This window comes from Euphorbia lathyris, chromosome 1 (genome assembly GCF_963576675.1).
Source record: "Euphorbia lathyris chromosome 1, ddEupLath1.1, whole genome shotgun sequence".
In the NCBI taxonomy this organism is placed as follows: Eukaryota; Viridiplantae; Streptophyta; class Magnoliopsida; order Malpighiales; family Euphorbiaceae; genus Euphorbia; species Euphorbia lathyris.
The window spans coordinates 97179569-97191077 of NC_088910.1; the positions used below are offsets into that span (position 1 = coordinate 97179569).

Genomic DNA, 11509 nt, shown 5'->3' on the forward strand with positions numbered 1-11509 from the left:
GTCGGTAACAACACTTATATCCACCATTTCAGCTTAAGTATAAAAACTGACTGTTTTATAGTCTAGCATCTAAACATGTTCATAGGTTTGAATGGGCCAGATATGGGCCAAGCATAGAAGGCTTTCACCTAAAAAGGTTTAACCCAAGCCTTGTGTGCGCAACCTACTTTTAATTTAAGCAAGTTCGGGCCGGACTAGGTTAGGATTTAAAATTCAAATTCATAATCCAATTCGAATAAACTCACTTAAAAAAATATATAAATATCGTAAAAACATAAATAAATGCAATTGACATTAATATGGTGAGTCCAGTTGGATTATAATATCATGTTTTTTGTTATCCAAAGTCAAACCATTAGACATGGCTTTGGACGGACCAAATGGATACACGGACAGATCTACAAACACCCTCTCAAGTTGTAGTAGAGGTGAAGGACACCTTAAGCATGCTTAAACAGGGATGAGAAAGTCTTAAGAGGCCAATATTTAGGCTTAGTGACGGATCCAGAATTCACTTTTTCTTGTGATTTATGTATGCTAAATTAATATTTTTTTTTTTGTGTTTTTACATAAAAAAAAATTAAAAATTCGTACACAATTTTCATAGAATTTTTAGCATATTCTGACAACCAATGAATGCTCAAGTCTTCCTATAGATCCGTCCCTACTTAGGATATGACGAAAAATGCAGTAGATATTGGTAATTTAGATTTTGTTTGACAAATTAAAATACATGTTTATGGAATAATATAACAAATTATTAAAATAAGAACAAAAACCAACAATAAAATTAACAGCACTAATAAAAACAACACATATTAAAAGTTTCTTTTTATATAGAAGATTTGTACATGGATAAAAACGGGTGCGGTATGTATATTGAGGAAATTACATCAAAAATCAGATTTTAATTTTTATTTACAATTATGAAAATCGTTTTTATGTATTTTATCATTATATGATTTTAAATTTTAAAATATCAGAATATCATAACTTTATTTTACCCATTGTATATTTCTCAGATCCGATGAATAGAGTGTGCAAGAGGCTGGATCTCCAAATTGGGATCTCCCATTTTAATTTTAATAGAATCCATTTTAATTTTTCAATTATAATCTTAGATGGATAAAATAATTGTTATATATGAAAGTATTTTAAAATATAATTTTCATGGGAAATATTATAATTCTACCTGGTAAAATTGAGATTATATTTTTAAAGTAATCAATTTATTTTTTTTATATGAAAGAAGTGACATTTTCAGCTGTGGGTCCAAATTGATATAGAAAAGCCCATTGTGTTCAAAGGTTCCCATTACCTGGCCCATATTAGAGAACCTCCACTCATGTGCTAAACTTCATATCATATTTCAACTATTTTCTGCCTATAATTTATCCAATTTTTAACAGCACGGATTCTCTTTCAATTAAAGCTTTTTATGTTCTCTGAAACTGAAACTCAAAATCTAACTTATTAGAAATCATTTTTTTTTTATAACCCAATCCCCGATATAAATGTAATATAGGTTGGGTTCGACTGGGCGTGAACTTGATAATTTAAGTGTAACTTGTGGTTCCAATTTACATGTTTTAAGTTGCTTAATCAAAATGAATTTTTTTATTATTCAAAAAAAAAAAAAAGAAATTTATTATTATTCAAAAATTGATTTCTTTAACTCCCACTTAATTCAAATTGATCCATTTTTGTACCATGGTTTTAGAACTATGGTATCTACAGGGGCTTGTAATTGTCAATTTTCAATTTTCAAATTAAGAGTGAAAATAGCCCCTAAAATTGGAGGTCATTATACATTTAGCCCAATTCGAATTTTCGATATCAATCCAGGTCTCAAATTACCAATATTTGACAAATTAGCCCCAAATGCAATTAACATTAAAATTTGAGCTAATTTATCAAATATTCACATCTTAGATGTGAGTTTAGGGGTGATTTTGACCCTTAATTCTCCAATATTCTCATTGCAATATATCTTGGGCAGAGCATCCAGTTGAACTTGATCCAGCCTGCAACAAATATGAAAAATCATATGACAAAAACATGCTATCATCATATGCAGATTAATATCAGAACAATGTGAATTATAGCTTACCAAACAGGCATGGATATCATTACATCCACACATCAATTTCCCATTAAGTGTGTCCACAGCTTGGAATGATCCTCCTCCTTCACTCCTCTGCATAAATAACATCAAAATTCAACCATTAAAGCTTACCTTTTTCTGAATTTAAGTGCACTATCAAGAACCGGCTTTCGTGCACCGTAAACTTCTGTAAAATGGAGCTTCTAGTCATACCTTGTAATAATTAACAGCAACAAAGTTAGCCCATCTGTTACCAGCAGCATTATAACATGTACTAAGCATATCAATGAGCTCTCCTGAATTGTCTATACAAGTCAGCTGCTTCATAGGAAGAGTCCTGAAGTAATTCACTAACACCAGTGATTTACTCTTGTCTCTAAGCGAAGCCGACTCTGCTCTGTTCGGACATTTTCCTGCGTGCATACCTCCGTCTCCATCTGTACAATTAATCTCATAACAATTAATGTAGCAGCAAAGTATTGACATTCCACATGACAAAAATATACAAACTTGTTCTTACATACACTGATTTTCAACCATGTAGTTCCACTGGTAAGCAATTCCTTCACTTTGTTCCTTAGATCTAATCGATGTGAAAACCAGTAGCCTATGGTTATTTCTCACCATATCACTCACTAATGGCCAATCCTGACCATTTTTGGGCATTTTCGCTAGGGGAAACCAGTATTTCATCAATCCAGCAGCAGTGAACACCTTTGTCAACCCTTTAGGGGCTTTAACATAATCTTCTAAGATAATTGTGACAATTTCTGATGGATTGGCTGATAAGAAAGCCTCAATCTCTTTCAAGGTCTCAACAGCAGGCCCCTAATTTGAACAAAAGCACAACAATATCATTACTTCAGACTTTCTCATAAACTGAACAACAACATAAAACATTAGGGGAAGATAATTATATTTACAAATGCAGTATAGTCATAACAGCGTCCTCCAAATGAATGGCACAACCAGACATCTCCTCGAAAGTCATATGTATCAAGCATTAGGGCTCGAACTCCATTCTGAAAACAATTTATCAATGAATTATAATATAAAGTGAGCTCTATTCAGTATAAATATATGTAAGTGAAGAATAAAAAAGCATACTTTGAGCTGTTGAGTGACAGTATCTTCTTGATTAGTAACTGCAAGTCGAGGTATTCCAGTGTGAGATGGATATCCATCAATGGCAAAGGCATTGTGGGTTGTCAAATATGCATATTTGTTGAAAGGTAGTGAATTATTCTATTCACAAGACATTTAGAAAATCAATTAACAATAGTAGTAGTAATTGCAATTAGAACAGCTGAATCAAACATAATCCCTAGAAGCTGATTTTGTACTAGATTTTGACAATTGGAAAGACTATAAAGATGGTACCAATAATGGCAAAATTGGGTAAATTTCGGTTAAATGGTTTGATTGCCAATTGAGGAAATCCATGTATGAAATGATTTGTTTAATTAGAATATTCGTTTTTAAGGATTGATTGATGAACCCAAGACCTGAAATAATCAAATTAAGATGCTAGAGAGAGGGAGAGATACCAGAAGTTTGAATTGATTGGTGGGAGTGGATCTTACACACTTGGATGATGAAAAACCTTCAAGGCAATAGAAGCAATAGAGTCCATTTCCGCAATCTTGGTCCGATGAGCACTTATCTAAGAGCTAAAAATCACCAGAATTAGGAAAACATGTATGCTTTGCTGCTTAAACTCTTTGTTTCGTATAAAGATAAAGATAAAAAAAAGGGAAACTAACTAACTAACTAACCCCACAAGGACCTTGAGGGCAAGCTGAAGCTGAAGCAGAAGCAATAATCGAAAGGAGCAGGCAAGATGTGAGCAACAAGTTTCGGGATATATCCATAAACACCAAAAAGATAGAAAATATTCAAACTTTATGAGTGAACGATATATAGTATATATGGTCTACATTTCTTGACTAATTTATGGCCAAGACCAACAATGATTTTTAGTTAACTCTGAGACAAAGGGCCGGTTTGTTTTACCTACGGTTTGTTGTCGCTGTTTGCTGTTACGGTTTGTTATTTGCTATTTGAAAGAGCTGTTTTTCCAAAAAGCAGAGATTCTCTGCTTTTATAAAAGACTGCTTTTCGGATGTAAAAGGCAAATATGAGATCACCAATCAAACACTCAATACTGTTTTTCAGATGTAAAAGGCAAACAAGATGTCACTAACCAAACATTTAAAACTCTCCCTTTCGAAGTGAAAGGGCAAAAAGGGGCATGAAAAGGAGCAAACAAACACCCCGGAAGCTCCAAAGTTTTTTTTTTTTTTTTTGAAGAGAAGCTCCAAAGAATTACAAAAGGATAAATAAAAGAAAAAGGAAAAAAAGAATATGCTTTTTTTAAGGCATAAAAAATGCTATGCAATGGGAAAAGGTTGAGTGTCCAATCAAAAAAATTAGAGCGTCGCTTGCTGAGTGTGAAGATAAATGCTTTGTGCATCAAAGTAATTATGATTTTTTTTTCCACTAAAGTTTGCTTACTTTTTACTAATATCGAACACTAAAATCTTATTTTTATTTCTTCAAAAAAAAAAAATCTTATTTTTATTTTTTAATATTGGATAGAATACCATTGATGATATATTATTTGTTATTATTATTAAGAAGTTTGAATCTAAATAATTGTGAAAAATACAAAAGTTTAATATGCAATATAAGATTAGTCTCATTGTTTGAAAAGCACTCTTAGACCCATATAACATTGAAAATGGGGTGGGGAGATCAGTACGGAAAGAATTATTGCAGTGGATATATTTATTTTTCATTACTCAAATTCTTTCTTTTAAGAGATTACTCAAATTTTAATATTCTATTTAATAAAATTAAAATATATAATTATTTTACCAAAATTAAAATTAAAATTTTCTTAAATGTACATTTTGCATGGGAACTATTTTTTAGAAGTTCTTGATGCATTCTCTTAAATGTACATTTTGCATGGTAACTATTTTTATAAATGTTTTAGAAAATATATTTTCAAATGAAGACTTTTTAGGAAACTTTTACCATGAGAAATTTTCTTAGAATAACTTTAAGGAAGTTTTCTTGATGTTTGTCGTGTACTGTATTTTTATTTTTCCTTTCTGATGCATCTAAGATTTACAAAATTTTGATATGGGTTTATATTGAAGGAGGCCCATCAATGAAGCCCATCCTTGTTTCTACACTACAATATTTAATAGCTCTAGGTTTCAATTTCAATTACAATAAATAATATATAGTCAACATAAAATGTTATTCAAAACTTATAGAAATTTCTCTAACTTAAGCTTGGCTGCAGGCTCTTGAAGATGATCCAGCCTACAAAAACAAAGAGAAAAAAAAAAAAAGTATATAGTATAACAATTAAATTAAGTAGATGAATACTAAGCAAACCAATTAGAGAAAAACAAAATAATTGTTTATGAGCTTACTAAGCATGCATGAATATCATCACAGCCACATAGCAATTTCCCATTCATTGTATCCACTGCTTGAAATGATCCTCCTCCTTCACTCCTCTGCATATGCATTTTAATTAATTTAATTTAGTATTTATTATTAAATAAATGATGATGAATATAATATAATACCTTGTAATAATCAACAGCAACAAAATTAGGCCATCTGTTAGCAGAAGCAGCATAACAAGTATGAAGCATATTTATAAGATCCCCTGAATTATCTTTGCAACTCATACCCTTCACCGGAACTGTCCCAAAATAATTTACTAAAACTAATGATTTACTCTTATCATTAAGTCCACCTGATTCTCCTCTATTTGAACAACTTCCTTCCTTCATTCCATCATTTCCATCTGCATTTCTAATTAATTTTATTTATATTCACATTTATCATATAATACATGAAATTAAATAAATATAACTTACATTGATTTTCAACCATGTAATTCCATTGGTAAGCTATTCCTTCAGATTCTTCCTTAGTTTTAATTGAGGTGAAAACAAGTAACCTTTGATTGTTTTTTACCATTTCACTCACTAGAGGCCAGTCTTCACCGTTTTTGGGCATGTTTCTTACTGGAAACCAGTATTTCATTAATCCAGCATCAGTGAAAACCTTTGTCAGTCCATTAGGAGCTTCAACATAATCTTCTAAAATTATTGTCACAATTTCCGACGGATTTGCCGATAAGAAAGCTTCAATCTCCTTCAGTGTGTCAATTGCAGGACCCTGACAAGACGGAAAAAAGAAAATTCAGAGACGGGGAGAAAATAATAAAAAAATGTATAAATACCGACATCGCTGAATATATTATTGTCGTCTTTTTTAAAAAAAATTGCGCACAATGCGCTGACTGATACTTAACTCCAAAAATAATCTGTCATTTTTAACAAATTTTCGCACCGAATATTTGATTCTAAATCCGTCATTAAAGGAAAAACAAAAGGAAAGAAAACATACAAATGCTGTGTAGTCATAACAATTTCCTTTAAAAGAGTGACAGAGCCAAACGTCTCCACGAAAATCATATGTATCGAGCATCAAAGCTCTAGCTCCATTCTGAAAATTTAATTAAATTGATTCAATGATATAAGGAAGTGGAAAAAGAGAGGTTGAATATGAAATTCATACGTACATTGAGCTGTTGAGTGATGGAGTCTTCTTGATTGGTAAATGTGGCTCGAGGGACTCCAGTATGGGATGGATACCCATCGATAGCATATGCGTTGTGGGTCGTCAAAAATGAATACTTATTCAGCGGTAGCGAATTATTCTACCCACATTAACATATATACGAGGATTAATAATACAATACAATACAATATAATACGATTTATTAATTTGTATTATTGTAAATTCAATCTTCATTTCACAATTTCTTAATAAGATCATTCAACTTAGTTGGGATATTCGGTGCTCGCTCGTCTTCATTTACACCTAGCTTTTAGTACAAAATATTTGTTTTGAATCAAGTGAACAAAATAGAAGAGATAGAGGGGTAGAATATTACCATTAGCCTAAATTGGTCAGAAATGGCTGATCTTACACATCTGGAACCTGAAAATCCTTGTGGGCAAGAGAAACAATATAATCCAACTTCACAATCTGCATCCGACGAGCATTCATCTAATAACTAATAAATAAGCATCAAAACTAAACAAAATCAGAATTTATATTTTGTTCCAAATTCAATAAATAAATTTAACAAGGAAAACACAAACCCTGCACTCTCCATTAGAACAAGCCGCTGCAGCAATAGCAAAAAGTAATGAAGTAATTATGAAAATTAGTTCTGGAGAAATACCCATCAAGGGACGCAAATAAAATAAAAATTCTGAATAAGGGATGTAAATTAGTAATCTGTGCAGAACTGGAATTATGTTTATGTTCTGTATTTCAATTTATTTTTTCGTGGCGGACTAAACAGAGGCAGTGAAATAGGGGGAAATCAACAATCTATTGGGTTGGGGTAATGGGTTTGGTTTGGCGATCTAATCAAAGAATATATTAATTAATTAATTATATTTTAGGACACAACAGGAAAGTGTGTTAAGCACTGTTTACTTGTAAATTTGGCATTTTGTTTTTCTATTCTAAAACACGTTGCCTTTTTTATTTTCAAACTCCAAAATTAATATACGGACCAAAAATGAATTCTGTTTACTGCTAAATTACTTGGTTCGCGTTTCATGACATTGACGGGCACTCGAGTTTCAAGGAAGTTGATTTCAAATTTATCCATTTGGATCTCAATCAAACATGTGTACAAGGTCCTCTGGGAGCATTCTCTTTGGTGGTTCGGAGACTCGTCATCCCTAAATTTCTAGTTCGACACTTGGATAACCCCTACGGTGGCCTCCCGTTTGGGCCTGACTCCCTCATCTAATCGCGCTCTGCTCCATCAAGTTAAGGATTTCGTCGTTTCCAGCTGCTGGTAAGGTCTCCATGATCTGTCACTGATGATTTTGAACTTCATCTTCAGTTCCAAATGGGCGTCAAACTAAGGACACTTATATTTCGCAACCTTCCACTGACGGCCAGTTTACGGTTCAACACTTTTATTTTATGCTTAGTTACGGCCTGCTCCCAACATATGTGAGTGGAGCCGCTATCTCTGGAGCAGTTTCCTACCACGGTCCAAATCAATGACTTGTTGGGCTATTTCTGGAGCAGTTTCATACCACCTTCTAGGAATTTCTCCTCGGGCTCACAGTGCTTCTCGAATCATTAGCATCATGTGGCAGCCTCCTCCGGACTCCTAGGTCAAAATTAACATGGATGGCTCCGGTCTTGGTTCACCAGGACTGGTAGGTGCATGGGAGTTTTCCGAAATTTATCAAGTCTAGTTTGGTAGCTTTGCCTTTCTGATCCCTCATTCATTTGCGTTTGTAACTGAACTCCAGGCATTGATTTGTGTTATTAAAAAGGCTTGGGAATAGAATTGGACTAGTATTTGACTTGAATGTGATTCTTCCTTAATTGTTTATCTCCTCAACTCAAGGTCGCCTCACATTTCCTAGATGGTGAAATAAGATTGGCTACACGTGCTTGTCTCTAGGTTGGTGTTTCTCGTATTTTTCAAGAAGGAAATTGTGTTGTTTATGCCCTTGCAAAATATGGACTTCAGACCACTTGTTGTCATTGGTGACACGCTTTCTCATCTTTTTGTAATTTTTTTCTAAACAATGATTGTAATATGATTGAGCAATTTTGATTCTCTCTCATGTGGGGCTACTAATATTATTTATTTCATTGTATATTCATTTTTTTTTCTAATAATGTATGCGTCTTTGGTTTTCTCTTGAGGGGTACCAACCTGGTTGGAATGCCTAGGTTTTCTGTGTCCGTTTCCAATTTTACTAAAAAAAATAGTTAATTATAATATCGTATATTCATGTAGTCATATTTACAAGTTGACAATGATGAAGACAAACGAACAAAAATCATTCTTCTCATTCCTTAGATGTAGATTGTGTTCTTGAGAGATTGATTTTCTTTCACTTTGTTTTATATAAATTTGTTGTATACCTAAAACTGTATGTTAAATTTGGATTTGTTAGAACCTTGTTTAAATTTGTGGTAAACACTATGTTAAATTTATTTTATGTTTGAATATGGTCTTTCCTACATTAGAAGGCTAAAATTTGATAATCAAAGCCGTTTGTGAACTGATTCGAGTCGAACCTGACCAGGTTATTAAGATGCGGCTCGTTAACGTCCCCATAATCTGGTATTTTCATTAATTTGAGCGATTTTGAAAATAACAAAAATTCTCCGCATTTGCACCTCGTATCTGTAACGAGCTCCTATGAATGCCATTACAAACAAGTAATTAACGGGCTAAGTCGCGGGTTATAATGTTATTTGTAACAGTCATATTCGTAGCTTATCTATTCAACCAATATATTACAAAAAAAAAAAAAAAAAAAAAAGTCAGCCACACGTATGTAGTGCATGAATGATGAAAGATGAATCAATAATATTATTTTACTTATTCAAATAGTTCTAAATTTATATTTTACAACGGTAGAAAACAAATTATAGGAAAGAAAATAGAAGCACATAAATGATGAAAAAGGCTTGTTTGGAATTATTTAATTATCTTTGGAGAAGAAAGTGTTGATGGCAGGCATGACTTGTGGTGGCCGAGTTCGAAGGAATTTTCGGAGGCTATGCTCTGCATATTTCTCTCCTTCTTCTCTATTTTCCAGCACTGCTGTTTTACGATTCGTTTTGTTGATCCTGTATATATGTTAATTTAAGCCATATATATATTTAATTAACCAATTCAGTAAAAAATAGTATTATAATTAATTAGGATACCTGACATCAGGATTAGTGATAGCATGTCTTGCGAGTGAGAACACGAGCATACCTCCTACAAATGACATTGCACCAACCAATGGATATACCTACATACAAACATTTCACATATTACTTTTATTATCTCTCACACAACTTTAATTTTAAAAACAAACCCCATATATATTATGAGATTTAAACCTAATTTTTTTAATTTATATTATATTAAATTACACGATTTAAGTTGATAAAAGTAACAGAGGGATAAAGGGTTACAGAGAGTCTGTCTACATCGATAATTTTCATTGTAATCAAAATTTAACACGTATCCGTGTTAAATTTTGATTACAATGAAAATTATCGATAAATATTTGGTTCTCGCCCAGTCACTCGAGCACACTATAGTGTATATATTAGTGAATTGAAAGGAAGAATAGATGGTTACCTCAGGCTTCAACCAACGCCCCATTAGAAAGATTTAGTTTGTATTTGAAATTGAAAGAGCAGGGATATTGTAATTTTATTTGGAATTGGTGTGTAATATATTAGAGAATTAAATTTGTGCATATATATATATATATATGATAAGAGGAACTCATACAGAATTAGTTTTGTGCAGGCAGATAAGGAATGATATTAATTATAAATAAATCAGTGGGCTGAATCAAGGGGCATTGGCCTCTTGTTTTTGTTATGAGCTTTTTATGATTAAATTCTAATTTTGAGTAACAAAACTGGTGGTTTTTATTACTAATTTATAGGCAAAAGCTGTTGAAGTTGTTTTGACTTTTATATATTTCATGCAAACGGTATTTTATGATGTTGTTGGACTTTTTAAATTTTCAGTAAGAAAAATCCATAGCTTTAAAATTTGTGGATTTTCTAATGCAATGTCTATCTATTGACTTTTCTAGAAAAGGGTTTACCAGTATCATAGTCATCATGCCTTCTTAAATTAGGAAGGCTTATCTCTCTAAAAAAAACAACATTTTCTTTTTTCAAACAAAACCCAATTTCATTTTGTGTTATATATCGTTTTTTACTTTTCTTTTATGCCCATTTAAAAATATTAATTTTCTAAAGCTAAATTATTAAAAAAATAAAATAAAATGTTTACTAGAAATTTTAATTAAATACTTATACAAAGTTAAATATCATACTTACAAATCCAAAATTAAAAATATGAAAAATATATTTTATATTGCTATTTCATTATGGCTTTTTTTATTGGAGTCAGTATAAATATGATCAATGGGATAAATTATGGTTAGATATATATTTTACTCTTACATGTATAAAAAGAATTAAAATTAAAAGGAATATATAAAATTAAATTATAGGAGGTAAAATAGGTAATTGATCATAGTTAATTATCATGATGTGGATAAAGTCAAAGGTAGAGGTAGAGGGCGAGGCCTCTCCGACCGTCGGAACCACCCTGATCGGTATTTTCAAAAAGAATAAATATTTACTCATGATTTATTTAAAGATCCTATAAATTTCCTCTCACTCACTGTCCGTCGCTTCTATAAGATAAAAAGCAAAAAAAAAAAATAGACAAAAAGCCATGTAAAATCTCAATCATATGCAGTGCCCGGCCTAGGGTCCAGGTTGGAGGGGATCCAA

At 32.0% G+C, this 11509-nt stretch overlaps 3 protein-coding genes across 3 annotated transcripts; all 3 read right to left on the minus strand.

Annotated features, from left to right (window-relative positions):
• Nucleotides 1-1682: 1682 nt before the first annotated feature.
• LOC136208147 (PI-PLC X domain-containing protein At5g67130-like) lies at nt 1683-4038 on the minus strand. The gene is made up of 8 exons (XM_065998963.1): nt 3880-4038; nt 3652-3774; nt 3212-3349; nt 3028-3126; nt 2629-2932; nt 2318-2541; nt 2111-2197; nt 1683-2024 (listed from the first exon to the last, which is right to left on the minus strand). Exons 1-8 carry the CDS (start codon nt 3973-3975, stop codon nt 1977-1979), a joined length of 1119 nt encoding a protein of 372 aa, XP_065855035.1. The 5' UTR covers nt 3976-4038; the 3' UTR covers nt 1683-1976.
• A 1259-nt stretch (nt 4039-5297) lies between these two features.
• LOC136211847 (PI-PLC X domain-containing protein At5g67130-like) lies at nt 5298-7759 on the minus strand. The gene is made up of 8 exons (XM_066002738.1): nt 7303-7759; nt 7092-7214; nt 6717-6854; nt 6542-6640; nt 6007-6310; nt 5710-5933; nt 5551-5637; nt 5298-5437 (listed from the first exon to the last, which is right to left on the minus strand). The coding sequence occupies exons 1-8, from the start codon at nt 7387-7389 to the stop codon at nt 5402-5404; spliced, it is 1098 nt and encodes a 365-aa protein (XP_065858810.1). The 5' UTR covers nt 7390-7759; the 3' UTR covers nt 5298-5401.
• Nucleotides 7760-9580: 1821 nt separating this feature from the next.
• On the minus strand, nt 9581-10546 carry LOC136211863 (uncharacterized). Its single transcript, XM_066002739.1, has 3 exons — nt 10329-10546; nt 9905-9993; nt 9581-9823 (listed from the first exon to the last, which is right to left on the minus strand). The coding sequence occupies exons 1-3, from the start codon at nt 10350-10352 to the stop codon at nt 9676-9678; spliced, it is 261 nt and encodes an 86-aa protein (XP_065858811.1). The 5' UTR covers nt 10353-10546; the 3' UTR covers nt 9581-9675.
• Between the last annotated feature and the right edge of the window lie 963 nt (nt 10547-11509).